We start from the raw sequence: 27,246 nt of genomic DNA on the forward strand, positions 1-27,246 counted from the left end.
AAATATTCTTGCACCAGAGATTTGCAGTGTGTCCCTCTTTCTCTTTCTCTCTAAATTGATATATAATTTTTTTTATTTTCTTTAAATTTCCTTTTTTTCAATAAATAATTTAAAAAAAAAACAAAGAGAAAATAAGAAACAGAGAAGAAGAGGATGAGACCACATCCTCTGTTTTCATTGTCATTCTCACTTTCTTCTCCCATTCAAATTTTCACATAACCTCTCATTTATTTTATTTTATTTTATTTTTCTTTCTCTCTCTCAATATCATTAATAATTGCTAATTAAAAGTTTTCATTTTTTTATTCTTTTGGTTTTTTTTTTCATCCATCACCTTCCATTTATGGTTCCTTCTATTTCTTTTTCCCCTTTTTCCTTTGATCTCTTCATCCTTGTTTGAATCTCTATCTCTGATCTCAGAAACCAACAACTAGAAGAAAAAAAAAATTGATTTTTTCTTTTTGGTTGTTGTTTTTGGTTGATTGATATATTCTGGTTCCCGTTTCTTATTGATTGGGTGCTTCAAAGATCCGATGCTCTTAGATCGAATTTGACAAAACCCCCCAAACTTCGTATCTGATCGAAGCACCAACTGGGTTCTGTCTGAATTTTGAGATAAGGTGCGACCCTTCTTCACAGATTCATACTTACCTGCATTTCTGATTTCTAAAGATTGAATTTTTATTCAGATTGAGCTCAAATTCTCCATAATTCAATATAATTTGCATTTAGATTGGTTCCGGTGTTGAATTATGGATCATTACTGTGTAATTCATCTTATGTGTATTGAAAAAGATGAAATTTTTGTTTTGATGTTTTTGCTTTTTTGATTTGGAATGAGAATTTTGGACTGAATTATGTTGAAATGTGTTGAATTTGATTTGGTAATTGATTGCAATGCATAACTTGGAATGATTTTGTTAACAGAACAGATGGAATCGGATCTTGGAAAGCTCTTCATTGGGGGGATTTCATGGGACACTGATGAGGAACGCCTCAAGGAATATTTTGGGAAATTTGGTGAGGTGATAGAAGCTGTGATCATGAGGGATCGGACAACGGGTCGTGCTCGTGGATTCGGCTTTATTGTCTTTGCTGATCTTGCTGTTGCAGAAAGAGTAATTATGGATAAACATGTAATCGATGGCCGCACGGTGAGAGTTTGTTTCGTTGTTAGATGCTACATTGCATTGTGCCAATTCATATCTTTGCTGAAATTGTGTTAATATTAGAGATCATTGTGTTCCTCATTTTTTGTAATTTCCTCCTATGATGATGTTAAAAATTATGTTTGTTTTCTGGCAACATTGGGATGATGCTTAGCAACTTAGATTAAAGTATGTGCATTGTATCGAGGTTGATCTTTTCTAAGCTTTTAAGCAAGGAAATTGAAGATGACTTCAATATTTTGATCAAATTTCGGTTCTTGATTTTCAGGTTGAAGCAAAGAAGGCTGTTCCCAGAGATGATCAGCAAGCTATAAATAGGCAGTCTGCTAGCATGCAGGGATCTCCTAGTCCTGGTCGCACGAAGAAAATCTTCGTTGGAGGTTTACCATCAACGATCACGGAAAGTGATTTCAAGAAGTATTTTGATCAGTTCGGTACAATTACTGATGTTGTAGTGATGTATGATCACAATACTCAGAGGCCAAGAGGATTTGGCTTCATCACTTATGATTCGGAAGAAGCTGTGGACAGAGTTCTTTATAAAACATTTCATGAACTCAATGGGAAGTTGGTTGAGGTCAAGAGGGCAGTTCCGAAAGATCTTTCTCCTGGACCCAATCGGAGCCCATTGATAGGATATAACTATGGTTTGAATAGGACAAGTAGCTACCTAAACAGTTATGCTCAGGGTTTTAATATTAATCCGATAGGAGGCTATGGCGTAAGGATGGATGGTAGATTTAGTCCACTTTCTAGTGGTAGAAGCAGTTTTACCCCATTTGGATCTAGTGGTTATGGAATGGGAGTGAATTTGGAATCAGCATTGAGTCCAAACTATGGAGGAACTTCCAATTATGGGGGAAATATAGGGTACGGTCGAATATTTAGTCCTTTCTATAGTGGCAATTCAAGCAGGTACACTACTCCTATTGGCTTTAGTGGGGGCAATGCAAGAAGCGACACTCTTACGAACTCAGCTTCTAGGAATGTCTGGGGAAATGGTGGCCTGAATACTACGACTAATAACCCCGTCAGCCCTGGTGCTTACTTGGGATCAGGAAGTGGGGCTTTCGGTGTTTCAATTGGAAATAGTGGTACCAATTGGGGTCCATCAGTTCCAACGCAGGGTGGGGGGGCTGCTTCCGGCTATGCTACTTGGAGCAATGTTTATGCCGGTGGAGATAGTAGCATAGGATTAGGAGGAGGAGGAGGGTATGGAAGGAACACCGGCACAAATGCGACCCAGTCCTCTACATTTGCTGCACCAAACAGTGTTTATGATGGACCCTATGGGGAGTTATACCGCAGTGGTTCTGCTTACAATGACTCTACTTGGCGGTCCGCTGCTTCTGAGGTAGATGGTTCTGGTGCATTTGGTTATGGTCTTGGCGGCATTGTTTCGGATGATCCAGTGAAGAGCTCTGAGGGTTTTATTGGGAATTACAATGTAACAAGTAGACAATCTAATAGAGGTAAGATCTTTAGCTACATTTTTATCTCCAAAAGAAAATGAGATCATACTTTGTAGATTTTTGGTTGGTTACTTGCAAATTATGTGCTTTTAAATATTTATAATTCGGTACATGAATTATTCTGAAGCTTTGAAAAGAAATCATCTTCTAGTTTATGATAGATAAAGATAGCATTGTTCATGTTTTCCTTTAGTCATATTCCGAACACTCTAGGTACCAGACTTTGTATATACGGAAATCATCGTTCTTTTTCTTGAATTGTGATGGCTTTGCCGGAAATTGTTATTGAAATCTAATATAATATTAGCCTCATGTAGTGCCTAGCTTTCTTGATTACTTTCATTTTCAGGTATTTGAATGTTTCATGTGAAGTTAAATTGACTTGAAAGTAAAGATATAGACGTAGATCGGTCTTTCTATGTTTAAATGTGTTTGATTATTTTCTAAATGAATAATGCATTGAGATTTGCAAACTGAATTTGTTATATATATACCTTCATGCTTAATGAATTAATGTGAAAACCTTGCTACTTAATTTCTTTTCTAATCTTATGAAGAAGAACAAATGCTCAATAGACAATGATTTAGTCATGAATTTTAATACAACAACAATACACATAGGTACCTTGAATTTCATAGGGTACATTTCAGTGTAGACTATATATTTTCGACCGCATCTGAATTAATACTTGTTATGTTACTCATGTTCTTTATAATTTCTCAACTTGATTCAGGAATTGCTGCTTAGGAGATATGTTAATTTGGATATGTCATTGGTAACAGTAGATCAAAGGAAACTGGTAATGAGGTATTTGTGAATTCATACGTCTCCGTCGTCACTTAAGGGAAATATCAGCAGATAAGGGAAGTTAATCAATCATATATAGCTAACGGTGTTCTTTTATTTTGAATTATACATTTTAAGAGAAATCAGTTTACAAGGGATGATTTTGTGTTAAAAGGTTTCGGTTCCTTTCTTGGAATTTGATTTTGAGGTGTAAAATCAGATTGCGGGATATATACTCAGGGAAGATTGGTTCCAAATAGTGTAATAGTTGCATCCACAGAAAGGTTGCTTCATCATTAGCATGTTTAATGATAGTGTATGAATTTCTTTATTTTTTTTCTTAATTATTTTTATATTTTCTTCGTTTTGCCGCTGTAACGCCTTGGCCAATCTGTTTGTTCTTGTCACCATCTTTTTACTTTGTGGGACATTTGATCAAATTGTAAGTGAGGTTGAGCTTGATTGATCAAGTTTGAAACATTTAGAGGGGTATCCATCTAGGATCCCCCATCAAATAATTATGTGCTTGAACAGTTCTATTATTCTTTGTTAGACTTAAATGTTACAAAACTTTATACTTGATTTATTAAGTCATAATATCAATCTTCTATGCATAATTGTGTATTGAAGTATTGAGCATGTTAATGAAAACAATTATGTGTAGCATGCACATGCCTCAATTATGTTAGAGGTTTTGTTAGCATGTGTAAGACATCCTTGGAAGTTGGAAAGCAAAGCATGACAAGAATTTGAGTTGGATATGTGTCTTATATCTTTTGATACTTGGAATGCAAGTAATCACCCTATTAGGTGTGTTTGGCAAAAGGTGAAAAAAATGAGTGAATATTTTTTGTTTCTTTATATATGCATGTTTTGATGATGGAAGCACCAATTAGTTCTATCTAATTTTGAGTTGTTCAATTAAGGTTTAAATAAAGTTAGAAGGATGTTATACTAAAATAGGAATTGAAAACCTAACATGTTTTTTTCAAAAGAGGTTGTATTATTTATCACACAAGGTATTGAAAATATGGGTTTCCTCTTCTAACTATGCCATAATAGTGAAAGAGACACTAACATATTGATGGCACCGAACCCCATATATAGAAAAATCAAAGTAACTTGAAAATTGAAATAAATGTATTGAATGAATCATGCATGCTTTCCTTATTCATAATGTTCCACAGGGAATATTCCGGTGATGGACAGAATATGAGTTAGAATCAAATAATACTAGTGTAACTTTAAGTAAATATTACACTATAGAATAATTTTTTAAAATTTAATTTTGATGCACTGTCAATGTAAAACAATTTTACACATGCATCCAATTATATAATGTCACATGAGCAACTTTTTACCTTAACTGTGTGAATAGTTGTCCAAACGAATGGGTTAATTGTATGACTGTGTAAAGTAGAGGTGTAAGTTACCGAATCGGACCGAAAATTACCGCAAAATCAAACCGAAAATTACAACAACTGATTTGAAAACCGAAAAAATTGGTTTTTTTTTTGTTTTTTTTCTGACAAAATCGATCGGATCGGATCGGTTCGGTTTCCGGTTGACTCGATAGAAATCAAACCGGACCAAACCAAACCGAAAATATACATACATTTCAATGTTTTAACCATTTTAACCTTTAACCTAACAACAAAAATTTCCAATCCCTAACTATTTCAATGTTTTACTCTTATTATTTTAGTTTATTGACTATTTTAAACCTCTAATTATTGTGATTCATATTCTTTTCATTAGGAATTAAAAACCGAAAAAACCGACCGAACCAAACCGCTGTTGGTTCGGTTTGGTTCGATTCAATTGTTGTAAAAGCAGCAAATCGAATGGTTGTGTGTCTGTAGGAACCGAACCGATAACACCCCTAGTGTAAAGCATTTTACACTCGGTGCATTAAAATTGAACTCAATTTTTTACTCGAGATTGGTTAAAAGTTTGTATCTTATATATCATTTCTAAAAATTTCACATCAATTCAAATCGCTTGTTATACCATTTATATATACTTAAAAATCAACCTAATATAATTGTTAAAGACTAGAGGTCCATGATTTGTGTAATGTTGACACTCCAAGACTCAGAAAAAAGCTCTTATATAAAGCAAGGTGTTACATAGAACAGGTCTTGAAAATTTAGATTCATGTTATACACAACATGAACACATTGTTAGATGAAATTTGATTGCACAATTATTCACATTCACAACAAAAGAAACACAAGTTATATAAGATAGGAGCAAGCTTGTTTCTGATAAGTACAAAGGTTATGGTTCCCACACTGGGATTGTACATTATTTCTGTTCTTAACTACTTATATCAGTCTCCATTTCCAAGTTATCTAACCTCAGAAGAAAGCTCTACTACCATAGAACACGCGCGAATTACCACTCCTTGACGCCTGAAGCTTCTGCTCGGAGCTGCCGGAGTTACCTGAGCTACCTACTCCCTTCTCACTGTCCATATTAGGAAGCTTCATTTTCGCCAACGACTCGGTGAATTGCTGCATACTTTTCATATACATGTCTACTATGTCCTGCTGCACCATGCTTGGCTCTGGCTCTGGCTCAATTTTCAAACTCACAAGAGGTTTCGCGAATGCTTCCCTACTCGAGGAATCACTATCACCATTTTTGACATCCATAGTTTTCTTCTCTTCCTTAGCAGCAGAGGATTCTGAGCTTGCAGCCACCGAAGGAGACGAGATTCCATTTGTTGATACACTGCTTGGTGGAGAATCAACCTTAGGAGGAGGTGGAGGTTGCATTGATTCAACACTGCTATGGTTTTCAGCATCCTCAGAACATTGAATGCTTATGTATTCCGAAACCATCAAGCAATCTTCCTTGGCTATTTTCGGATCAGGGAACTCAATCTTGTCTAAATCTTCCACCAACGACTCGCTGCACGGTTCTGAGTCCTTGTCAATCTCATTTGCAGCCAATTTCAAAGGCATTGAGGATATTGCCATAACATCAGGGGAAGCACCGGAGTAGGCAAGTGAAAGCTGAACAAAGCCGGCCGGAGAATGGAAAAGATCGGTGGAAGAAAGCGAGAACTCTTTCTCAAGCTTGCAATCCTTATTCACCAGAACTTCAGAAAGAGGCACCAAAGCAAAACCAAGCAACTGGTCTTCTAGATAGTTCCTGACCCGGCTCAGCATCCAAATCTCACATTTCACAGCCGAATCAACAGTCCTAACACTTAGACTTAGATTCTCATTGAACACAGGGTTGTTTCCTCCACCATTGATGATCTTGGTTGAGACAGAGTTATCAGGATCACTTGTCAAACAAATTTTGGCATAAACATCTTGCTTGTGGTATATGCAGATGTTATGAATGTCCCTGGCCTCATGGATGTAAACATCAACAACACCCATGAAATCATCCTTTGTTCCATTGACTTCAATGTCCTTGGACAAGGAAACATCATGTTTTTGCTTCTCATTATCAACCAACACAGATTTCTTCAATGGTGACACAACAGATTGTGGGGACTCCATGCCTAGAAAAACCACAAAAACTACTAGTATTTCTTTAGAGAGAATCAAAGTAACTAACTATGACTAGAAATTGGTATTAGTACTAAATTTTAGGCACTACCCTAAAATTTATCAATCATGTTACGTATACACTAAAAATCAGCTACCAAATCAGCCACCCGTATAGAATACATATTGAAATACAAAATACATATTAAAGCAAATGTATTTAAACACAAATATGAGGTGACTAATTTGCATAAACATGAAGAAAGGAAGAAGGAAAGAAAGGCAAAACCAACACTCAACCCCCCAAATGTGAAAAGAGTAGTACTAAGAAACTTCAACTTAAATTCCTCCACATAACCCAAGTGGAGCCTTTAAGCCTTTGCAGCTAAGATCAGCAGAAAGACACTACTCAATTGGGAGTAAAACAAGTATGAATTCACAAGTATCAGAACCCCAAAATTGAGAATTTGAAGAAACACTCAAATATACATACCCACCAAAACATTTCAAAAAAAAGAAAAAGGAACAATCATGGGGTAGTGCCAGATTTGACAGTATTCCAATAAAGCTACAAACTTTTATGCATAATATTCTGTTGCTCTACACAGATAACAGTGTCACCAGAATCCAAGGTAAGAGAAACGGGGTAAGCAAAAAAATAAATAAATAAATAAAATTGGCACAGTGTCCAGGGTTAGTGTCACCATAGAATCCAAACACAATAATAAGGAACATAAATTATTCTCCTTGAAATTCCTCAAAACACAACACCCTGGGAGGAAGGAAAAAGAAAGTACTACTCCAGAAAAAAACAAAGAACAAAAATAAAAAACTGATTTTGATAAAAAAGGAAAAATAAAAAACTGATTTTGTAGTTGTGGTGTTACCTGCTTTAGAAACTTAGCTTGAAAAGTCAAAGTGTTTGAGTTAGAAAGCTACAACCCAGTTCGTGAATCCGAGGAGTTGGTGTTGGTGTAGTTGGAGTTAGAGTGGTTAGAAGAAGTAACAAAAAAAAAGAAAGCTTCTTGTGAGAGTGGTTTGGTTTGGTTGTGTTGTATCAAGGGAAAGGAAAGAGAAAGAAGAAGAAGAAGAAGAAGATGGATAAAATCTATGGCTGCTGAGAAACACTGACTCAAAAATCTCAAAATCTTTGAGTGGAGTTGTCTGGAGCTTGTGACTCAAAGTGTGTTCAATTAATGTCTTCAATTTCATCCGTACAGTATATTTATACGCTTTTACACATATTGAGCGGTAAAAACTTAGGAAGATTTTCAAGTGTATCGTGATACCGGTATATCAGTGATTTTTAACCGTTGTTTTTAATTATATCTAACGGTTAAAAATCACTGATATACCAGTATGACGGTACACTTAAAAATTTTTCAAAAACTGAAGTGCACCGTTAATTTTATATAGAGAAAGTGAATTGGAAAAAATCTTTAAATAATTTTATAGATTTGATTAAATTATTATTTAATAATTTTTAATAATTAATTTTATATTAATTTTTTTTTTACCAAATATAAGAGATTCGAATCCGCAATCTCTTAATTGAGTATGTGAAAATTATGTCATTTAAATTATTTTAAATTAATTGCATTTGAATTTTTGTAATATTAAATATGTATCTATGTATTATTACGATGGCCATCCAACACGGTATTATATTTTTTGTTTTTATTGATTTCTTTTGTATAAAATAATAAATATAAAAATATTATAATTATATAATAAAAATTTTGTAAATAATATAGTTTAAAAGAGTTATATGGAATATTTTTTACAATAATTAAAATTAAATATATTATAATATAATAAAAGTTAATTTAATTTATAAAATTATAATTTCACTTTAAAATATCATGTAAATCGTAACTTTAAAATTAAGAAAGCTTATAAAAATATATTTCTATAAATAAGAATATAGTATATAATTTAATTTTAACATATTGTTAGTATAAACAAATAATATAAATAATTAATTATATATTATTATATTAACAAAAATAATTAATTTTTTAATTCATTACTTAAAACTTTTTTTTGGCATTATTAGTCTTTTAAAATTATCATATATATATATACTAGTTTGTTCATGGTATTTTTTAGTTCGATAAGATAAGAATTAATGGTTGTTCTCTCATATTTTCTCTTAGTCTCACCTATGAAATAAATGGTGAAAGATCAAACTTTACTCTCTAAAATGAAATTCAAAATTTAGAGGATCCAAATCCGACAAAATAAGGACTAATCCGTCGCAAATTGGAACTCTATTTAAGAGTTTGTCACTGATCAATGAATTGCTGCATATAAGAGATAGGATTCGAACCCTCGACACTTGTTTAAACGAACGAGTGAGAATTAATAACTTACTAATACATATAATAATAAAGGATTAAAATTTAAAGGATCATAAATTAGAAAAGTGTGATATTTATAATTTTTTGTTAATATGATATTTGATGGATGGAAGGGCAACACAAACCAATGAGAGTAGGTTTATGTGGGCCATATGATCCATTAGCAATTGCCATTTCATATGACTTTTTTTCTGTGTTCTTTTTGTACACTTTTCTTGACATTTTGCATTTTATAGTTATATTCACTGCTCACACTTGTCCCCACTTGAGACTTTTGGTGAATGCTGAGTGCAATCTCTGTCCTTTTCTATTTTCTTTTTATTTCAACTTGAAATATTATTGTTGTTATTTTAGATAAATCACAATAAAATATTTATTTTTTTTGTTTTATTTGTATTTCAAAAATTTTGGAAATTATTTAATATTATCTTTGTAGCACAACACAAACTGTTGAAATTGGATAATTATGCAATACTTAAGGATGTTATCACATGTAACTCTCCTATATATCCTTAATGTTATCCCTTTACCAAATATCTTGAATATCCAACATTTTTAAGAAATTAGCTAGATATTTATAGTTATTCCTTTTCAATATTGTTACGGCTCTACGGGCCGGCCGTCATATACCAACCACCTCTTTTTCGCTTGCACACTTGACTGACTAGAACGTCAGAGTATTTTTGCAAGTGACACCCCTCCTTTTCACATCTGAAGAGCTCAGGATCTCGCCTACTCCAATCCGGAGACGTACGACCATATGACTTCCCCTTTTTGGATCGGGATATTCACCCGGTCCGTCCGGTACCCGACCTACCGAACAAATATCTAAAATATTGTAATTTAATTTTCATGTATTGTAAATATAAAGAGTTATATAAATAACCAATGATAAAAAATATTAGTATTTTTGTTATAAATGAGATTATTTGATGTAATTATAGATGAGTGAATTTTGGAAGTAAAAAGTCAACACATGAAGAGGTATGTTAGACACGTGGCAACATCCCAACTAACACGTGGAGGCGTGTTGAAACACGTAGGGAAACGTGTTGAATGTTTCCACAATACTTTAATACGTTTCAAATGCCAATATTCAAATAAAACACCATCACCACTTCTATATTAAAAATAATATTCCCATGATTTCATATATTCACAAAAAATAATTATTTTTAAATTAATTACTTAAAAAAATAATTAAATGTATGAATTCAGTTGGATAATATTACAAAATTTTTTACATGTAAGAAATTATTTTACTAATGACCATGTAATTAAATTAGAGATTTTATAATTTATTTTCACACGGATAATATTAGAAAGATAAAACATAATCAGTCTAAATAATTTAAATTTATCTTATTTAATATTTATTTATTATAAGATGTATTAAATAAAATTAATAACAATAAATTTTAATATTTTTTTACTAATGTTCTTTTCTAATCAAATATTTCCGTTCTCGCACATATCACTACAACTTTTGCACTTTATTGGTTCTAGAATTTTGCCCCAATTTTTCTTCGTTATAGGGTCCCATGCCATATGCTTCTCGAAAGCATTGTGCAACTATTTGCAACAAAGTTATAAAATAAAAGATTATTGTGGCGTCTTCATTTTTATTCTTCATTCATCAGCCAAAAATGATTCGATACTATCATATATATCAAAAGAACAAAAAAGAATGATGAGGGAAAAAAAAAACTATATATATGAGATAGACAAAGGGTGTCAACTTTACTACTATTCAACATCACTTAATTGTACCTTTGAAATGTATCAAATTACTTAAATTACACATCCAATTAATGAACAATATGCACAACTTAATTCTAATTAGGAAAAGTCTAGAAGGACAACAATTTTATTAAATTTTGGTCAGCATATAATCAACAAAATAAAAATAAGTAATCTCATACCATTAGATAAAATCTCACACCATTAAAAATATTATTAATAATTACTTAATAGCTACAAATCACAAAAGTTACTGACCCTTAACACTCCTCTTCCAATTAATTAGCGTGTAGACTTCTAATTCATTAGCTTAATTTCCTTTTCTCGCATGTGACCTATGACATATGACTTGAAAAGACTTGCTATAATATTAATCAATACAACTTTTATATAGATTTTAAAATCAACAGAATATATATGCTTAAAATATAGAAAATAAAATATATTTTTTGTCTTTAAAATTTGGTAAAAATTTTAAAAATACTCCTAAATTTTATTTTATTTTAATTTTGTCCCAAAAGATTTCGATTTGCATCAAATATACCTACGACGGCTAAATTTTTAAAAAATTTAAGATGAATCTAACAATAATGCAAGAAAATTATGCTTGATTTGTTTGTGTTGAGAGTTGTTCTTATAAAATTGTTGTTGAATTGGTCTTAAATTTTTTGAAAAATTAGCCGTCAGGAGTATATTTGATGCAAATCAAAAATTTTTGGGACAAAATTAAAACAAAATAAAACTAAAAAGTATTTTAAAATTTTTATCAAACTTCAGGGACAAAAAATATACTTTACCCAAATATATAATTAAAAAAATGTTAGTTTACATTATTTACGCTCTTAAGTATGATTTCTTTTATGAAATTTTATAACAAATAATCTTTGTCTCATAAATAATTATAATTTAACGATTTTTTTTTCAAAAATAATAGTAATATTTTATTCAATAAAAAATTAAATACAATGTCCAAAAGTCAAGACAACAAAAATAGAAAAAAATTTTTAAATATTCACAAATAATTGTAAGAAAAAAAATAACTTAAAAAAATAAATAAAAAAAATTAAAACATTATGCATAAAACAAAATAGATAACTCCTCATATATTAAGGATATGGATGATGAGACGTTCTTGAGCATATAGTGCATGTATTCGAATACAATTCAATAGGTCATTTTTATACTTTTGTTCTTATTATAGACCGTATTGATCTTTTGACACACTTGATATATAAATGCCGTAATTTGCGTATGAAGGTCTTAAGAGATTATTAGATTAGACACCACCACAATGAAAACTAGACCAATAAAGACTATAAAAGAGTAATATAATTAAATAGATTTTAAGCTTCTTGAGTTGAATAATTGAGAATTGAGAAAGACATGTGGGTACCATGGTAGACTTTTTAGAATATTATGAGTTGTGACAAAGACAAGAAATATGCTTGCTCAATATATTGGTGATGTGGGAATATGTGATTTTGAGAGCAATTAGAGATAAGATTATGAAAAGCTAGTTGCATTGTTATTATAATTTGGAATTTGGAATTTTGTTTTGTATGAGTAGTGTTAAAGAATCATTAGAATTATTTTAGATCAGTTAGTATCATTTATATTTATATAGTATATCTATATATTAATTGTAGAATTCTATATTTTTATTACTTTGATTCTTCTTATACCTATATATACTTCTTGTACATTGTATTTTTCAACACACTCAATAATATATAAATCATTTCTCTAGTTTAGTCTCTTGTTTCTAACATAGTATCAGGAGTTTAGGTTTTTTTTTTTTTTTTTTTCAGAAACAATTGGTTTCTAGCTCCTTTATCTTGTTTCACCGGCAATACTTTGTTCTCCATTTTCGGCTCCTTCCTTACGCTTTGGTTCGTCACCGCCGTCACCCTCGCAATAATTCATCTCTTGATTATTCTCCTTTTGATCTCATTCACTCTGATGTTTGGGGTTCCACTCCCACCGCTTCTATGAGATGAGCTCGATACTTTGTTGTTTTCATTGATGATTATTCACGCTTTACTCGGGTTTATTTGATGACCAATCGCCATGAATTACCTCAGATTTATATGAACTTTGCCACTATGATTAAAACTCCGTTTTCCAAGGTTATTAAGGTTTTTCACTGTGATAATGCTATGGAATACCATGATTCCAAACTCTTAACCTTTCTTGCAGAACAGGGTACCTTATCTGAATTTTCTTGCCCTAGTACGTCTCAACAAAATGGCTGAGTTGAATGCAAATACCGTCACATTCTTGACTCTGTTCGTGCAATGCTTCTTTCTTCTTCGTGTCCTAAGCGTACTTGGGGTGAAGCTGTTCTTACTGCTGTTCATGTTATGAATAAACTCCCTTCTTCTATTCTTGGTAATGTTACTCCCTTTGAGCGTCTTTATCGTACCTCCCCAGATTATAGTTCTCTTCGAGTTTTCGGTTGTATCTGTTTTGTTCTTCTTCAACCTCATGAATATAGTAAACTTGAACTTCGGGCTCGTATGTGTTGTTTCCTTGGTTATGGCACTGAACACAAGGGTTATCGTTGTTGGGATTCTCTCTCTAAACGTATTCGTATATCTCGTTATGTTGTCTTCTGTGAGCATCACATGTTTTCTCGGTTCTCCTCCTTTAAGTCTATTTCTCCTACTCAGTCACCTTTTTTCACTAACCCCAATGTTGATCTTTTTCCTAATGATGATTCTACAGGTCACCCTCCACAGCCTCCTATTTTTTCGCCTTCTCAATCTCCCGATAATTCCGGACCGGACGACGCTCCTACTCCTACTGTCATGCCTCCTCCTTCCATTCGCTGTTCCAGGGTGAGAAATCCACCTCCTCATCTTTTTTATTATCATGGCTTTTCTACTATTTTTCATCAACATGAACCTAAGTCATTTAGAGAAACCTCCACAAATCCAAATTGGCAACAAGCAATGCAGGAAGAAATACAGGCACTTGAAAAAGTACACACTTGGGACTTAGTTGATTCTCCTTCTAATCAGGAAGTTGTAGAAAGCAGATAGGCATACAAGATCAAGACTCGCTCTGATGGTTCTATTGACCGTTATAAGGCACGATTGGTTGCTCAGGGTTATACGCAAGAGACTTTTGCTCCTGTTGTTCGTCTCACATCTGTTCGAGCTCTTCTTGCCATTGCTGCGGTCAAAAAATGGTCTCTCAGTCAGATGGATGTGAAGAATGCATTTCTTAATGGAGATTTGAAACAGAAGGTCTATATGAAACCCCCTCCGGGTTATCCTTGTCCTTTTGGCAAAGTTTGTCTCCTTCGCAAGGCACTTTATGTGATTAAGCAAGCTCCTCGTGAATGGTTTAACAAGTTCAGCACTATCATATGCAGTCTTGGTTTCACTTGCAGTCCTCATGAGCATGCTCTCTTTATTCGTAAAAGTGAACATGGAGTTGTTCTTCTACTTCTGTATGTTGATGACATGATCATTACTGGAGATGATGCTGATGGTATCTCTGATCTCAAGGCGTCCCTTCAACGTACTTTTGAGATGAAAGATCTTGGTTCTCTCAGCTATTTTCTTGGTCTAGAAGTCATATCCACCGATGATGGCATCTATCTCTCTCAAGCTAAACATGTTTCAGATCTTCTTACTCGAGCCAGAATTACAGATAGTCGCACTGAGTCTACTCCTCTTGAGCCTAATGTTCGATTTACTCCTATAGATGTCACTATTTTGGATAATCCTACTCTCTATCGACAGCTAGTTGGAGGACTCGTCTACTTAACTGTCACCCGCCCAGACATCGCCTATTCAGTTCATGTACTTAGCCAGTTCTTGTCAGCTCCTCGTACTACTCACTATGCGGCAGTTCTTTGCATTCTTCGCTACATCAAAGGTACTCTATTTCATGGTCTTTATTTTTCTGTCCAGTCCTCTTTGTCCCTTCAGGCATACTCTGATGCTGATTGGGCTGGTGATCCCACTGATCGTCGTTCTACTACTGGTTACTGTCTGTTTCTTGGCGACGCTCTCATTTCTTGGTGTGCTAAGAAGCAAACGTTCACTGCTCGATCAAGCACAGAAGTTGAGTACCGTGCCCTCGCTGACACCACTGCTGAGGTTATCTCGATTTGTTGGCTTCTTGAAGATTTGGGTGCTCCTCAATCGTCACCTATTGATGTTTTTGTGACAACCGCAGTGCTATTCAAATTGCCCATAATGATGTTTTTTATGAATGCACCAAACACATTGAGATTGATTGTCACTTTGTTCGAAAACGTATTCGTATTGATGCTGTTCGTCTCATTGCTGTTAGAACACTGGATCAGACTGTTGATATCTTCACGAAAGCTCACCACCTGACTCGTTTTCGGACTATGTTATCCAAACTCAAGATGATATCCTTAGCTCCCACTTGAGTTTGCGGGGGGATGTTTGAGAATCACTAGAATCATTTTAGATCAGTTAGCATCGTTTATATTTATATAGCATATATGTATATTAATTGTAGAATTCTATACTTTTATTACTTTGATTCTTCTGGCACCTATATATACTCTTTGTACATTGTACTTTTCAACACACTCAATAATACACAAATCTTTTTTCTAGTTTAATCTCTTGTTTCTAACAAAAAAAAAAAAACTAATTAAGATTTTAAAGGATAAAATAAAGTAATAATTTAAGGTGTTTGTGTTTGAGCCTGGAATTGGTGCTTAGCACCAGAATTAGACTCCTTAATTCATTTTGATAATTATCTTTAGATAATATATGAAATTAAAAATCGGAAATAATATAATATAAAAAATATTATACTGACACTAAAAATTAGTCATCAGCTATATTTTTATATATATATATATATATATATATATATATATATAATTTAATTTATTTAATTTTTAGTGTATATTTCTTTATTTTTAATTTTATTTGTATTATCTTTCTATAGTTTGATGGGTCTATGAAAATACATATTAACTATTTTATCTATTCATGTTTTTCTTTTTGAAAGACAACCATAATTAAGAGTAAAATTTTTGAACTAATTCCAATTTCATATTCTTTTTATAAGCTCAAAATTTATCACTCAATCCGATCTTATGATAATAATATGACCATATGGGCCCAAAAAAAACATTAAAAAATTATCTAAAATTAAAAGAACATAACCAATTTTATAGTTCTTATTCCTTGATGTCTAAATATTTAAAATTTATTAATTTTTAAACTCTTAAAATAAATATTAACTATTTTATCTTTTTGACACTTAAACACCAAATTTTTAGATACCTTAACATTCACCAAAAAACATCTCCCTGATATTAATTAGTATAATCAATTAATCATCATCACTTATAATAAAAACATTGCATATGTGGGGTCAACTTAGTGATCCAAGAGAATTGATGGCTATGGTTGTCTCAAAAGTGTCAACGGCTACTTATTTGAATTTACTGAGTAAAGGAACTATATATGATAGTGATAATGGTAGTGATGAAATTTCAGAAATTTTTATATATTATCGTTCAATCATGTATAGCTTTTAAATAGCAATAAAATATAAAATATAAAATGTATGAAGAAATAGTATATCCAAATGTTTTTATTTATGTAATAGGCTACTTACTAAATTAAAACTTAATTTTAAAAGAGCTTCACTCAAAATTAAAAACGTAGCTAGTATATATATGTGCTAGAATTTTATGGAGTAAGTAGCCAAACAGCGCAATGAGTAATAGCTCAAATGACATAGACTTCCCATATTTAATTAAGAGGTTGTGGATTCGAGTTTCCTATCTTTCCAAATTTTAGCCAATGAGTTATAGCTCAAATGACATAGACTCCCCATACTCAATTAAGAGGTCGCGAGTTCGAGTCTCCTATCTTTGGTTAAAAAAAAAAAAAATAGCCAAACAGCTCTTATTGACTTTTACGAAAATTTTTTTGTTTTTTAACAAAAAAAAAATTCACTTGTCAGGTTAGATATGAAAATGAAATATGCGATATATCTTAACATTGTAATTTTGGGTATTTTTTAAAATGGTGGAATATACACAAATTGGGTCCTAAAAAATCGAATGGTCTGATTTTTATATCTCTTACAAATCAGACGGTTCAATTTTAACTTCTAACACTACAGCTGTGTAAAACACTTATACAATTATATACTCCATAAATATGTCTTACATCATTCTCTCTTCCATATCTAAATTAAAAAGTGTCAAGAAATATTGGTAATTTTTTAAAATAAAAGAACAACGTTATTTTTTGTGAAAAATATTGACAGGTCTCAAAAAGTGAATAGTTAAAAATCATTTTATCGTTTAATTTTTATTTAACAACTATGTGGTTATTTGTGAAAATAGACAGGGTTTTGATTAGATATTTATTTAATTTTTATTTAAAAAATAATATATATATATATATATATATAATTGTAAATAAATTTGAGTTTGATTATATTAGTGATTGATTATTTAGTAAAAAGATATAAAAAGATTTTTCTATAATTTTTATATACAAATATATACAAATACATCATATTAATTTAATGATTAATTTTTAATTATATATAAAGTATTTTTTAAAAATAAAATAAAATAGTATAGGATAGTTCAGTAATTTCCTTAGCTTGTTCTTTTTCCAACGGTCATCTGAATGAACTGAACTCAAAAACACACTTCCTTCAACATTTGAATGCAGAACTCTCTCTCTCTCTCTCTCTCTCTCTCGCAACACCATTGTTTGATTCTCAATCCTTTTGCTTCCTCAGCCAAAACCCATCATCATGAAGCAAACCAGAAACGCTGGAACCGCCGAGGCTCCTTACTTCGGCACCATTTCCTCTTCTTCCTTCAAAAACCTTCTTCCCACATCATTCTCTTCCAAACTCAACAAAACCCTTAGAAACCCTAAATTTCCCAGTTCAGATGCCGAAAACACTCCCCCTACTGATCCCAACATCCAAATCAACGATCACAACCACTCATTTCCCTCCATCACCAAACATGCGCATTCAAAATCCCCAATTTCTCAACACAAAGATGCCACAGAATCTAAGAGCTCACTTGAACCTGACCCATCAGTGAAGGCAAGTTCAATTAGTTTTTAAATAAAATTTTTAGTTTGATTTCTTAAAATTGAATCTGTAGTATGTAATTCAGTAGATGAATATGTAGAAAAATTTCCTCTTTCTATTTTTGCCCCATTTTAGTTATAGTGTTGTTTTTGGAGCAGGTTGTAGTGCGAATCAGACCTACCAATGATATTGGAAGGCTTGGAGATAAGACGATTAAGAAGCTTTCTTCTGATACTTTGTGTGTTGGAGATAGGAAGTTTATATACGATTCAGTTTTTGATCCAAACTCCAACCAGGTAAAGCACTTCACCTTTTAGCTGTTCTATATTGTGATTATACTCTTAATCTTTCAATAAATTATCACTAATAATAATTAAATTAAGGGTACTTGCACGCTGCTTAAATAAATGAAAGAAAATGTTGCTTCATGCTCATTATAGAGGATAAGTGTGATTAATCTATAAGCTGCTGTGTATACAGGAAGATATTTTTCAGTCAGTGGGTGTTCCATTGGTTAGAAATGCCTTAGCTGGTTACAACACTTCCATTTTGTCTTATGGCCAGGTATTAATTGATGTTTGATGAATTATGTTTTAACCTTTTATAGTGGACAATGTAGTTTACCTTTGACGGAGTATTGAGTTTTGTTCATGTTTTCTGGTTTTTTAACTTTTTTTACCAGTCTGGAAGTGGAAAGACGTATACAATGTGGGGTCCTCCTAGTGCCATGTTTGAGGAGCCTTCAGCCCAAAGTCACAAGGGAATTGTTCCTCGGATCTTCCAAATGCTGTTTTCTGAGCTTGAAAAGGTATATACTACTCCTCGAAAAGATAATGCTAGAACTTTAATTTTATGTTTTTGTAGTTTTGACTGTTGTATGCTTGAATTACCATATTAGGAGCAGCATATGTCGGAGGGGAAACAATTCAACTATCAATGTCGATGTTGTTTTCTCGAGGTAGTTCTTTATAAAACTTCCTAGTGTGTCAATGGCTGTCGTTGCTTGATGGTATGATAGTGTGGCTTGTTCTATTTTTTTTGGCTTACTTTGATTTTTTTTTAATAGATATATAATGAACAAATTGGGGATTTACTTGATCCAGCCCAGCAAAACCTTGTGGTAAGCATATACCATCCTTTTTGGTACAATTTTCATAAAAAAAAATTACTTTACTCGCTTTTTTACTTAACTCTCTATTCTTATTGTGGCTTGGTTCAAATTATTGCAGATGAAGGATGATTCCAAGAATCCATTGTATATAGAGAATCTGACGGAGGAATATGTCACTAGCTATGATGAAGTGACACAACTTTTGATTAAGGTAGGGACTAAAAAGCTTTGAAGCAAATATTGTTGAGATTTATACTTTTATCATCTGAGCTGATTTGATCTTCGTTTGTTGCAGGGCCTCTCAAGCAGAAAAGTTGGAGCGACAAGCTTAAATTCTAAGAGCTCTAGATCACACATAATTTTCACTTTTGTCATTGAGTCTTGGTGCAAGGTATTGCCATCAAAATTCAACTTAACATGAGAGACATTGCATATTATTTATTGGAAAAGTCTAGGGGGACAGCAACTTTTCCAAATTCTGGCTAGCATGTAACCAGCAAGAAAAAGTGAGCCATTGGATGAAATCTCACACTAATCTCACACCATTAAAATCATTATTGATGCCTATTTGATGGCTACAAATCACAAAAGTTGCTGGCCCCCAGCCACTCCTCTTATTTATTTATTTGTTAGATAATTTTTGCATATGATTTTTGTAACATTATATGTGAAATCATAATGTCTTAGTTTCATCATATATTATCATAAATTGTGATAGATGATCTATTAGAATTTAGAAGAAACCTCCACAATATTGTCCTATTTAAGTTTCGGAATAGAGTATTCTTGTGTATCACATCAAATCAATGTCAATTTCATATTATTCATCTGCTCATAATTTCAACAAGTTTCATCAACTTGCTTTGCAGGGAGTATCATCGAATGGTTTCAGTAGTTCAAAAACTAGTAGAATTAGCCTTATTGATCTTGCTGGATTGGACAGGAATAAACTCAATGATGCAGGCAAAAAATGTTTAACGGAAAGCAAAAATGTAAAAAAGTCCTTATCTCAGCTTGGGTAAGATGCTATGCCATGCTACTATCATCCTATCACTAGATTTTGTCTGAATTATATTTCTGTTAGCTTATTAAAGAAACAATGTTCAATATTTCACTGGTGTAGGCATGTAGTAGATGCTCTAACTAAAGGAACATGCTCCGGAAAAGCCAAAGAAATTCCAAGCAGGAATTCCTGTTTAACGCGCTTACTACAAGAGTCTCTTGGTGGAAATGCCAAACTCTCAGTTATCTGTTCAATCTCTCCTGATAACAAGTATGTACCTGGACTGAAGAGCGTTTTATTTATCTGACGACCTAACAAATGTAAACGACGGCAATCATATTTCTCTCATGATACTTGTAGGAATTATGCTGAGACACTGCGAACACTCAGATTTGGACAGCGAGTAAGGTCCATAATAAATCAGCCAGTTATCAATGAAATAAAGGAGGATGATGTTAATGACTTGAGTGATCAAATCCGGCAGTTGAAGGTATAATTCATGTCCAAGACTTGTTACTAGATATAGTTCTTGGAGAATTAAACTGTATATCTGAGAATTATGTGTTTTCTTTTGGTGCAGGAAGAACTCATTAGAGCAAAGATTGACATTGATAGCTCAGTAGGGAGTAAAAATGGATATTTCCAAGGACATAATGTGAGGGAAAGCCTTAACCAGTTGAGAATCAGTTTAAACCGTTCTCTTCTCCTATCTCACATTGATAATGAACCCAAGGAGGAGGTAACCGTGGATGAGGAGGATGTAAGGCAATTACGCTGCCAGATTGATGAATTTTATAGTTCATGTGAAGCGAATCCTAAAGATATATCTGTCAGTGAAGATTGTGTCCAGTATTATTCTGGTGAGGAAAATTATGATACTGATATGATCAGTGGCGACGAACATGAAAAAGATGAAGTATGTTCTGGAGAAGGATTGAGTAAGCTTTGTAAGGAGGACAGTGTTGTGGCTTCGGTTGATACCTTGTATGCCTCGGTAGATGACATGTGCTCAACTAACACATCAAGGTCAATTAGATCTTCATTCAGAGATAGCATTTCTGTTAGTTCAAGCAATCGATCTCCAATACTCACAGAACCACAGTTGTCTGAGTCCCCAAAAATAAGGAATACTCATAGGAAGAGTGTGGCGTTTTCATCAAGTTGTCTTGGTAGTTGGAACAAGGTAGCAGAGGAGAATTTGAGATCCAGTAGTGATGTGTTAAGACAATCATTTAAAGAGGATGAGCATATCCGATCCTCACTACGTTCAAGCAAGGTTTTACCAGGCCCAACGGAGTCCTTGGCGGCAAGCCTTCAGAGGGGACTACAGATAATTGACTCTCACCAGCGAAATTCCGCACTAAACAAATCTTCAGCTTCATTCTCTTTTGAGTGTTTAACCCCTTGTCAAGAAATTGATAAGAGTAAGAGGTTTTCTATTGATGAAGGGTCCACAAATTTGCTTTGTGAATCTTGCCGTAGAAAAATATCCGATGTAGAGTCCAAGGAAGCACAGATTGACAAAGTTGAAGCAGACAAAGTTCAAAAAGTATGTCTGGACTTTAATACTTTCAGAATGTTCTTCAATTAGTAGTAGTCTTTTGAGCTCACTTATCTTTATTTCCTTTCTTCAAGGATCTGGAAAATGCAACGGCAAAAGCCACCATGAGGGAGAAGGAGCTAGAGAATGTTTGCAAGGAGCAAGCAGCTAGGATTGAGGAACTAAATCAATTGGTATCTGGATAATTGACCCTTACCGAATAATTATTTATGTCGTTTTGAGTTTACATCACTGATAATTGGAATATTTTCAGGTTGAGAACTTGAGAGGAGAAAAAGGATTGAACTCTATCATTGTGAATGGTCAAGATAGCATCAAGGAGACAGGAAAGGGAGAAGACTATAACTCGCTCGGTGGTGAAGACGAGGTATACCAGTAGTCTTGTAGTTTACAATATAAAGTTGGATAAATCCATTTCAAGAACCTTTTTTATTTACATTTGTTCATCTTGTTTGTAGCTTCCAAGGAGCACTTCCCCAGACATCAATTTACCCGAAATTTTGGAGGAAAAATGTGAAATCAAAGAAGTTCAAGTCCAGGAAGAATTAACTCAAAGAGACAGCTCTTTTGATGCTAATGAGAAAGAAGAACTTCTAAGGGAAATCCACAGCTTAAGAAGCAAGCTGCAATTAGGTAGTGACATAGCAGTTAAAAGGTCCACCGACAAACTGAGATCTTCATTGAGATCTATTCAACTGCGAAAAAGTGTTATATTTTCTCAAGGTAGTGGTGGTGAAGAGCTGGAGAAGGAAAGAGAAAGATGGACCGAAATGGAAAGTGAATGGATTTGTCTTACTGATGAGCTAAGAGTTGATCTAGAGAAGAACCGGCAGCGAGCAGAGAGAGCGGAGTTGGAACTGAGGTTAGAGAAGAAGTGTACTGAAGAATTGGATGATGTGCTAAAAAGATCAGTTCTTGGACATGCTAGAATGCTAGAACATTATGTTGAGCTACAAGAGAAATATAATGATTTGGTTGCAAAGCACAATGCTATAATGGAAGGCATAGCGGAGGTGAAGAAGGCTGCAGCAAAGGCTGGAAAGAAGGGTCATGCTCGCTTCGCCAAGTCTCTTGCAGCTGAACTTTCTGCATTGAGGGTGGAGCGAGAAAGGGAAGCTAAATTCTTGAAAAAGGAGAATATGAGCCTCAAGATTCAACTTCGAGACACTGCAGAAGCTGTTCATGCAGCTGGAGAACTACTTGTTAGACTCAGAGAAGCCGAGCATGCAGCCTCTATTGCCGAGGTAAGAATAATATGAACACTACATAGCATAGGACTTGTGGAATCATTCATATGATGATTTACATTTTGGACTAGTAATTTAAGAATATGAATATATAAATTATGATTTATGAGAAATGGTTGTTGATTCTTCATTCTTCATATGTTGTTAATAATGCAGGAGAATATGAACACAACATAGCATAGGATAAGTAATTTAAGGATATGAACACAACATAGCATAGGACTTTTGGAATCGTTTCATATGATGATTTCCATTTTGGACAAGTAATTTAAGAATATAAATTGTGATTTCCAAGAAATGGTTGTTGATTCTTCATAATTTGTTAATGCAGGAGAATTTTGCGAAACTGCAACATGACAATGAGAAACTAAAGAAACAGATGGAGAAGCTGAAAAGAAAGCACAAGATGGAGATGATTACCATGAAGCAGTACCTTGCAGATAGCAAATTACCAGAATCTGCACTCAAACCCCTGTACAGAGAGGACTCTGATGTGCAGCATAACAATAACAATGCAGATGATGATCAAGAATGGAGAACAGAATTTGGAGCAATCTATCAAGAGCATCATTATTAGTTCTTTCAATTTGATAAATTTCTTCATAGCTGACTCAGATCCTGCTCGGATCAAAGCAACTGAATCATTTATTTCAATTCAATTCTTTGTATTCTTTGTATTAATCTATGATTCTTATTGACACTACTAAATTTTAATCTATGACATTTGTGTTCGTTTTATTGAATGATATGTGAGATTCACATACCATATAAATCCAATACTTCATTCAAGGATGGAAGAATTATTAAATGAATTAATTTCCTTTTCATAGAAATGCATCAAAATAGCTTGTACAAACTTTAGTAGTTTTTGTTTATAACGCCCAATCATTTCTTTTCAGGCACTCAAGTTTTTTACATCATTTATTTTAGGATAAAATATACTTTTTGTCACAAAAATTTGTCAAAAATTTGTCAAAAATTTTAAAAATACTTCTAAATTTTATTTTGTTTCAATTTTGTCTCAAAAATTTTCGATTTGCATCAACAATATTCCTGATAGCTAAATTTTCAAGAAATTTAGGACCAATCCAATAATAATGTGTAACAATTATGTCTCATTTGTTTGTGTTGAAAGTTGAAACTGAATATTCTTTTTTGTGAAATTATTATTGAATTGATTCTAGATTTTTTGAAAACTTAGCCATAGGAATATACTTCATACAAATAAAAATTTTTTAGAATAAAATTAAAACAAAATAAAACTTAAAATTACTTGTAAAAATTTTAGCAAATTTTAAGAAAAAAAAATATATTTTATCCTTTATTATATTTTGGGTTGGGCCTACAAAAAAGTGAGAGCTGAGACGTATAGTTGATGGGTAAAACTGTAAAACCACGCGAAAAGAATAAACGGCGTCGTTTTATCCAAAACTTAACGTTCTCGAATGAGATAACACCGTAATAAAATTGATAAGGAGAAGAACAACGAAACCCCCAAGAGCGAAGCGCTCTAAATTCGACGACAGCCTTTACGCTTTCGTCCATGGCGACGGCGGATCCTCCGAAGGCCGATTCCGGCGACACCACCACTCAGCCACAGCTTCCGATTCAGCCTCAGCCTTCCAATACTGTATCTATTCCCAACCGTTCCGACGCACTTGTCCCTGCTGCCCCCGCCGTTTGTCTCCTCCGCTTTGTCGGAGACTCCGCCGGCGGTGCTTTTATGGGCTCCCTGTTCGGATACGGTTCCTTCTCTTTCTCTCGCACTCCTCCTTATCACAATCACACTTAATTATGCCTTTTTTTACCTAAACATTATTTCGGATTGCGTTTATGATGATTATATTGTTAGCTTTAGTTGTAGATGCAGTATTAGTGATGCTAGCAAAGTGGCAATTGTTATTATTATTATTGATTGTTGATTTGTTGGTTGATTCTTGGTTTGTATAGTGTAATTGAGTACAAGGGGATGGGTTTTGTTAGGGTTTATTCAATATTATGTTGGTTTTGAGCTGAAATATAGTGATTTCCTTTGAGGAAATAGACAATCTGACAGTTCAAATGGAATGTCATTTTTTTATGATCTTGCTGCTGAATGGTGCTTTTTCGTGGGTGCGTTTCAGGTGCTGGGTTGTTTAAGAAGAAAGGTTTTAAAGGATCCTTTGTAGAAGCAGGGTCTTATGCTAAGGTATATTTCAGATATCATCAATGCCTTCCCCTTATATTTGTTTATTTATTTCTTTAATTTTTCTTTTTTCAATGCCTTACTTAGTTCATGTCTGTGTCATGTGTTTTCTTAATTGTTAAGTTTGGCTGATAAATGTACATTATTTTCTATTGTGTTGTTAGACGTTTGCTGTTTTGTCTGGAGTTCATAGTTTGGTTGTTTGCATCTTGAAAAGACTTCGAGGAAAGGATGATGGTATGAGTGGGAACTTTTTCAGCTGTAAATGGCACTCTTGCTTTGCTAATCTTCTTCTTCTGATTACTTTAAACTTCATATCTGCAGTTATTAATGCTGGAGTAGCTGGATGTTGTACTGGCCTTGCACTAAGCTTTCCAGGTATCATTTTTTTCTCCCTTTATTTGGATTTACTGTTAGTTGAGTTCCACATTATTCGACTAATTGGAATTGTATATAAAGGGCATGACAACATTGTAATCCTTGTCATCAACTTATGTATTGTATATTTCACTTTTTAGATCTCAGCAAAAAATGCATAATATGCTCAAAGTATTTTGTCCATAGTTGGAGTGATTTTTGTGGATGTATTGTTGAATCGCCTTCATGATAAAAAGGAAAAAAGAAGTGTAAAACAAACAAGAAACTTTGTATGCCTTTTCAGATCATTGATATCGTTATGGCTTAAAATTCAATACATACGCTGTTGTATTATTTAAAGGGTTTTGGTAACAATTGCTCTAAGAATGCTACTTTTCACTGGAAAGATGAGCTTTTGATGTTCCAATCCGTTGGAATACATTGAAAAAATTCAGAAGTTTCACTGCTTGATTCCTTAATGAAAGAGAAATATAAATTTTGTTCTCTGCTCTCTCTCTTTTTAGGACTCATATTCTACTTTTCTCCAGGTGCGCCACAAGCTCTCTTGCAGAGCTGCCTCACTTTTGGGGCTTTTTCCTTTATTATGGAAGGGCTAAACAAGCAGCAACCAGCACTTGCGGTTCCAATCTCCCGGAAAACAAGTTTGCAACACAATACACGCCCACCCCTCGTACTCCCCCTTCAGTTCCCTCTTCCAGATGAAATGAAAGGTGCTTTTTCCTTTTTCTGCGAGTCACTGAAGAAGCGCAACAAGGGAGCTCATGGTACTTGGCAATAAGAAATCAGGGTATCATACTTTTCTAGCATCGTGTAGATTAGATATGCCCCTACCTTCGTTTTTGGATTAGATTTCTTGTAGCCTTGTAGCTTTATTGGCATTTCTTTTTCTGGAAATTTAGGGTGAAAGGCATTGTTCCGAGAACTTTACATGTTACTTAACCGAGTTCTAAATATTGCACTTTATCTTGTACCTTGTTGGTAGAGTATGTTGGAGAGCATAATATATGATGGATGATTCAGCTGTGAATCTGTAACAACAGGTATCTGCAATGACAATTCAGAAAACCAGAATTTAGACGGAAAGAGGAGTAGACTAGAATGATCTACCCTCTGAACTGTATGATAGAACAGAAATAGCAAGTGATGAAAAGAAATACCATGGTTAAAATAGAGAGTCAGCCTCCCTCCTAAGCCTATTCTTAATTCTCACTAATTTCCTGCCCTTCCCTCCACTCTACCGCTCCTTGTATTCCCTTGCTACTCACTCTCCAAATCATGTGAGATCACCCTTACCTCTCACCTTGTGTGACATGCAGGTAGTTAGTTACGAAATTATTCCCATTTTCACTTCTTCCCATTTTGTCCTCAAGTCTATTCCTCCTCCTATAATAAAAGGGTAGCGGCTGAATTTTTCCTGCTTTAGGGTCAGAATTAAAAGCAATTAAAAACTTCTATTGATTCAGGGTGTGTAACAGATGCATGCACTACGTGGCATATCGAAACAAATGAGTGTAACAACTCAATTAAATTTATACATATAGTTAAACTCTTGCTTCTAACTATAAATTCATCTTTGCCAAGTGATTATATCTTAATCAAGTCTTTTAGTGTTGCAGGTGGCTACCCTATCCTAAGCATCAAATTCACATATTACAA

At 33.5% G+C, this 27,246-nt stretch overlaps 4 protein-coding genes across 7 annotated transcripts; 3 read left to right on the forward strand and 1 right to left on the reverse strand.

Annotated features, from left to right (window-relative positions):
* Window positions 1–4,018, forward strand: LOC112764634 (heterogeneous nuclear ribonucleoprotein 1-like). 2 transcript variants are annotated; one of them, XM_025810333.3, is made up of 4 exons: window positions 1–620; window positions 928–1,154; window positions 1,438–2,641; window positions 3,376–4,018. In XM_025810333.3, the coding sequence occupies exons 2-4, from the start codon at window positions 933–935 to the stop codon at window positions 3,387–3,389; spliced, it is 1,440 nt and encodes a 479-aa protein (XP_025666118.1). In that variant the 5' UTR covers window positions 1–620; window positions 928–932; the 3' UTR covers window positions 3,390–4,018. The 2 variants fall into 2 exon arrangements, with proteins under 2 accessions (XP_025666118.1, XP_025666119.1); XM_025810334.3 differs by having other exon boundaries at window positions 933–1,154.
* Window positions 4,019–5,643: 1,625 nt separating this feature from the next.
* Window positions 5,644–8,144, reverse strand: LOC112764113 (uncharacterized). Of its 3 annotated transcripts, none has more exons than XM_025809644.3 (2): window positions 7,822–8,144; window positions 5,644–6,948 (listed from the first exon to the last, which is right to left on the reverse strand). In XM_025809644.3, exon 2 carries the CDS (start codon window positions 6,944–6,946, stop codon window positions 5,789–5,791), a length of 1,158 nt encoding a protein of 385 aa, XP_025665429.1. In that variant the 5' UTR covers window positions 6,947–6,948; window positions 7,822–8,144; the 3' UTR covers window positions 5,644–5,788. The 3 variants fall into 3 exon arrangements, with proteins under 3 accessions (XP_025665429.1, XP_025665430.1, XP_025665431.1); XM_025809645.3 differs by having other exon boundaries at window positions 5,644–6,966; window positions 7,822–8,132; XM_025809646.3 differs by having other exon boundaries at window positions 5,644–6,969; window positions 7,822–8,101.
* Window positions 8,145–17,701: 9,557 nt separating this feature from the next.
* Window positions 17,702–23,819, forward strand: LOC112765362 (kinesin-like protein KIN-12F). Its single transcript, XM_025811264.3, has 16 exons — window positions 17,702–18,117; window positions 18,264–18,401; window positions 18,586–18,669; window positions 18,788–18,913; window positions 19,004–19,063; window positions 19,172–19,225; window positions 19,335–19,427; window positions 19,512–19,607; window positions 20,086–20,234; window positions 20,340–20,489; window positions 20,580–20,709; window positions 20,800–21,768; window positions 21,855–21,953; window positions 22,034–22,147; window positions 22,239–23,024; window positions 23,359–23,819. The coding sequence occupies exons 1-16, from the start codon at window positions 17,815–17,817 to the stop codon at window positions 23,602–23,604; spliced, it is 3,597 nt and encodes a 1,198-aa protein (XP_025667049.1). The 5' UTR covers window positions 17,702–17,814; the 3' UTR covers window positions 23,605–23,819.
* A 620-nt stretch (window positions 23,820–24,439) lies between these two features.
* Window positions 24,440–26,617, forward strand: LOC112765369 (chloroplastic import inner membrane translocase subunit TIM22-2). The gene is made up of 5 exons (XM_025811269.2): window positions 24,440–24,772; window positions 25,151–25,215; window positions 25,377–25,449; window positions 25,537–25,590; window positions 26,118–26,617. The coding sequence occupies exons 1-5, from the start codon at window positions 24,571–24,573 to the stop codon at window positions 26,366–26,368; spliced, it is 645 nt and encodes a 214-aa protein (XP_025667054.1). The 5' UTR covers window positions 24,440–24,570; the 3' UTR covers window positions 26,369–26,617.
* Window positions 26,618–27,246: the final 629 nt, after the last annotated feature.

Source organism: Arachis hypogaea, chromosome 17, assembly GCF_003086295.3.
Source record: "Arachis hypogaea cultivar Tifrunner chromosome 17, arahy.Tifrunner.gnm2.J5K5, whole genome shotgun sequence".
NCBI lineage: Eukaryota > Viridiplantae > Streptophyta > Magnoliopsida > Fabales > Fabaceae > Arachis > Arachis hypogaea.